The 4,825-nt window shown below is 38.4% G+C and overlaps 1 protein-coding gene across 1 annotated transcript in view; it reads left to right on the forward strand.

Moving 5' to 3' along the window:
- Positions 1-1,576: 1,576 nt before the first annotated feature.
- The window catches only part of LOC107121001 (vesicle transport through interaction with t-SNAREs homolog 1A-like), a 327,612-nt gene continuing 324,363 nt past the window's right edge, over positions 1,577-4,825 (forward strand). The window contains 1 exon segment of the mRNA XM_015423795.1: positions 1,577-1,703. Coding sequence (XP_015279281.1) covers positions 1,577-1,703 — 127 coding nt within the window.

A 4,825-nucleotide genomic window follows, 5' to 3' on the forward strand; every position in this document is an offset into this window, starting at 1 on the left:
CTAGGCGGAGTGGTAGAGGGTCATACATAAGGAGCAAACCTGAATATGACTGTAATAAGTTCCTTTCTACAGCAGTCATGTTACAGGGATTGGTCAAATTGCCACCATAAACTTTTTTTAAAAAATATTTTTTTTATTTTAACACAACAAAGTTACAAATAAACTTATTTTTTGACAATATAGTCACTCAGCATAGTAATAACGGAGACTATAACAAACATGAAATAGAGCTACATATGGTGAAAAACATCGAAGTACTTCTTAGGAACTACAAAGTTAGTAAATTCAGAATTAAACATATGTTCTAGGAAAGGTAACCATTTCAAATGAAAATTAGGTTTTTGACCTGTGGAATTGGAATTAACTACTACTTCTGATATTTTATCCATAGCATAATATTCCCAATTTTTTAATCACCATGAGGACAATAACAATCTATTTGAGGATTTCCAACTGTTGGCTATAACAATCATAATCTTTTAATCACAGGGGGTTTTTTTGACTGACACATTAGCAAGAGGCCACAGATAAATGACGTATAAATTTGTCACATGCATACCATGGTAGTACTTGGTATACAATAGTCTGTATCTATCCATACTTAGTTGTCTGACCATAAGTTAAATAGAAACCGTCTTGCCTTTTTTCCATGCTGCACAAAACATATGCATACTTATTTTCAAAACAGAGTTAAGCCCTTCTGTGTGCACAGAATGCCTTGCACACGCATTTAGATTTGACTGCCAGGAGAAAGAAAAACTTGTGTAGTTGACAACCCTTTGCTGGGTGAGAGCTGTATATAAGAACTCTTAAACTCCTCTCGAGTTGCCCAGAAAAGGCACTGGATTACAGATTCAGTAAAGCCTCTGTCTCTTCTAGAAACATACATTTAAAGTAGCAGTAGACAGTGGTAACTGACAACTAAGACTAAAAATGTTGACAATTTCTTGATTTGCCTGGTTAGCTTATGTATAGAAGTCATTAACTATTTATAAAATGCATTATGAATTGGCTTCCTTCAAACTGTAGCAATATGTGTGACATTTTCCAGCACAAACTATCATACTTGCATTTGGCTGCTGTACAAATTTATATCCATTACAAAATGATGAAGTTAAGATCATAAAGTATCTTTATAACTGTTACACTAAATTACCTTTCCTTGCTTTCACTAATGATGATCAGCTTCATTTAGAGAGCTAGTAAGATTATTGTGTGGTTATTATTTTAAAGACAAAGGAGAGTGCTGTATTGATATTTTTGATAAATTCTAAGAGAACAAATGGGCACTTTAGTTCAAAAGCTTAGTCTTTTATGTGATCAATTCATTTTGGGATGAAATTGTGATCAAAAGTACTATCAAATTATTTATTGATGACTATGGTAGAGTTGGCCTTAATTGTAGTCAAAGGGGCTAGTTAGTCTGTTGAGCTTCTTTTTTAAGAGTTGAGTGAGATCATGGTAATAAAGGACCATGGGAATGAATGTTAGCTGTGCTTTTGATGATGTACAAAATTTATATTATACTGAACTAAATCTATAGCAAAAGATAAATAAAAAATATAAATCAGTCACAATGAAGTGTGTAATACTCTTTGCAAAGAGAAAAGATTATTGTTCAGATGGGTGCTTCATTGTAGACCTAGCTTTAGGTTCTAGGGATAAGTTTCACTGGATTCTGTTACTTCATGGAACCAGAAAAGGTATTTCAGATCTAGGGATCTACTAGGATTGTCAGCTACAGGTTGGGAAATTCCTGGAGATTTGGTGGTGGGGTTTGGGGAGGGGAAGGGTCTCCTTGGGTATAATGCCATAGAATGCCTTCCAAAGCAGCCATTTCCTCCAGGGGAACTGAACTCTGTTGTGTGGAGATCAGTTCTAATTCCAGGAGATCCCAGGGCACCACCTGGAGGTTGGCAACCCTAGAATCCATAGATTTGGACTCTGGTAACCACAACTCATTTTTTGTTACTGCTGTGTCTTCTAATATACACAGAGAGCTTGAGGGAAAGGTGGTAACTCTCTTTTCACTTTGTGCAAGACTTGAAAGGAACAAGCAGAATGAGTCTTGTATGCTTCTACCTTTTCCATAATCCAGAGCAGTCAGTGCAGTCCTTCCCTGCAGACTCAGAGTAGGGCAAGTCTTTCATCAAGAAATTGTCAACATCCTGTTTGGTCTTTCATGTTTATGGCAGTAAAAGACACCTTCCCTTTATCTTCTGATAATTTAGGAGGATTAGAGATTTTTGTCCTGGGCATCTGGAGATGGATTACTGCCACTGGCAACTGGGTTTGTGAACCAGTCAAACTACTAAGCTTGTACAAGTGTACATAATTTACCCATTCACAGGCCTGGAAAAAAATAGTTTTGTAGGGACAAGAGTTGCAATTCTTATTTCTTCTAACCAGCCAGCTGACATTGCTTTAAAGTCTGGCTACTTATTTCAGTCTTCGCATCAAAAGTAACCACACAAATATCAGGCTTTCACTGTTAAGATGTCTGAACATTCTTCAGAAGTATAATGAAAAGTCTGGTAGAGCTTGTAGTGGAACAAGAACCACTGTACAAGTTTGGTCATCTCCCCCCCCCCCCTTTTTCCCTTTCAGATTTTGTGGATAAATAGCCACAAGTGGAGAGGTAAGTAGATAAGTGGCTCCTGCTGTCCTGTCTGTTTGTCTTTAATCTTTGCCAGCTTCTTCTGACAGATTCTAGTTGAGCTTCAGAATCCCTATTAGGCAGAGCCTGGCTAACACAGCAGCACCAAAGGCCCTCCCCAGAGGTATGGATGCTTGAGCTGCAGGACTGAAGCAGGCCTGTCTGGATGACTGAGTAGTGCTGGTGCGTACTTCAGAGAGTGCACATACAGCTAGAACATCAAACATATATGGCTTAAACAGTTGTGTAGCAGTGGGCAATGCATTTTATTCTGGTCACAATGGTTGCCCATATTTTAGAGTACAGACTCCATGAGCAGGAGGAACTATTTGACCATGCATGGTAAACTCCTAGACTGTGATTATAGTGACAAATAGAACAAAAAGATTGAATCATGTGTTGACATACGTTTGTAACTTCCTTCCTTGTCTGATGTATATCAAACACAAAATAGGATATCGTAATTGAGCAATCTATGCCAATTTGTTGGCTTTTTGGTGAAAAAAGCGAAAAACAAAACCCATCTCCATATGAAATTCTTGCATACTGCAGAGTGTTTTAGTCCCCCATAGTGATGAAATGAATAATTTAAACAGGCAGCTCTGATACTAGAGCCTCTTTAAAGGTTCCCATTTCCTTTAATGCTGTACAGACTACTTTTACTTGGTTAATGTGAAACTGCTGTGTCTGAGATATCCAAATAGTGGGGAAAAAAGACTGGATACACGGTGTCCATTATACAAGTTCTCTGTGCTTTGTATCACTGTAGCTGCACATTATCTATTGAGTAGCTGTATCACTTTAATAGCCATGGATGGCACAAACAATCACTGGGACTTTAAAAATAAGTCGAAAGGAGCTGGAAGCTTCTTGGGTGATCGAAGTGAGGTCTTTGCTGGCTCATTTGCCATTCTATTTGTAATTGTGTCAGTAAATTTACAGTGTGATGGCTCCACTGAACATTGTGAAAGCAGAATAAAAAAGGTACTGTATATCTGTTCGGGGCACAAATCTACATTTCAGGTTATAATTTCAACCTGCATCCGTTTTCCAAAAAAAGAGAGCAAAATACAAAATACAATCCTGTACAGTATTTCTCTTGAAGGCTGAGGTATCAGAATGAAAGTTTCTATGCATCTTCAGGACTAATTTATGTATTTCGTATTGGGGAACTGCATAGAGCCAGGGGGGAGGTATAAATGATTGGGAAATGTCCCTTTTACTTGAATTTTCCCCTCCTGTATGGTGCAAACTGTTAGGGACTTGATCAGTCCAATTTCCTTCAGCTGACGGTCAACTGTTCCCAAAATTCCATGGCTCTTGAAGGACAAGGAGCATGCTTTGGGGAGTGTATGTTTAATTTGCAAACTAATTCTCCCCCCTGCATGTCTGGGGAATTTCCTTTTCTATGGGGTGATGGTGCTGATACAGTGCTCTACTGATGGGCAGTGGAACATCAAATTTGTTATTAGAGGGAATGATGATGTGCACACCTGGACTTTAATGCAGATCCATTTTCAAGAAGGCCAGGAGCAAGCAGGCACTCTCAACTTTGCTTAACTAGCATAATTTAGATTAAGTATAGCTTCTTTTCCAGTGCTGTTCTCTGTTCAAGTCTTTATTAGAGCACCTAAGTATTAGATTTCTGAAATATGGTTACTGGATCCTGGAAGAAAAAAAATCAGATGACATCTGCCCTTGTAGAAGCCAGCTAGGTGTCCTGCATTGGTGAGCTCAGTTTTATTGAAGACCCCCTAGTTGCCTTATTTTTCATGGGAAGAAGACAAAATACATCAGATGCAATAAGAATTGCCATATAAAATGCTGTATGATCTGATCCATATTATAACCCCAATGCTCAAGAAAGATTCTGGCTGCAGATGAGGAAAAGGTAGTGTGTCACCTCTCCCCTGAGCTGCAACTCAGTGAGCTCTTGCAATCCAGTTCAGAAAATCCCTTTGTCTCTCCCCCACCCCAAATCTTGTCACTGTGTATCATTTGCCCTTGCTATGTTTTTTTTTTGGGAGGGGAAGAGTGGGTTTCAGTGTGTGGTTTCAGTTAACAGCTGTGTCACTGGATCTTTTCAGACATAGCAGTGTAGAATTAAAAAACTCTGTGGCTGATGTGCTTTGTTAAAAGTTTTCTTTCTATTTTAAGGAAGAAGGGAAA

The sequence above is a fragment of the Gekko japonicus genome, unplaced genomic scaffold (genome assembly GCF_001447785.1).
Source record: "Gekko japonicus isolate JY-2015 unplaced genomic scaffold, Gekko_japonicus_V1.1 scaffold180, whole genome shotgun sequence".
Classification (NCBI taxonomy): Eukaryota; Metazoa; Chordata; class Lepidosauria; order Squamata; family Gekkonidae; genus Gekko; species Gekko japonicus.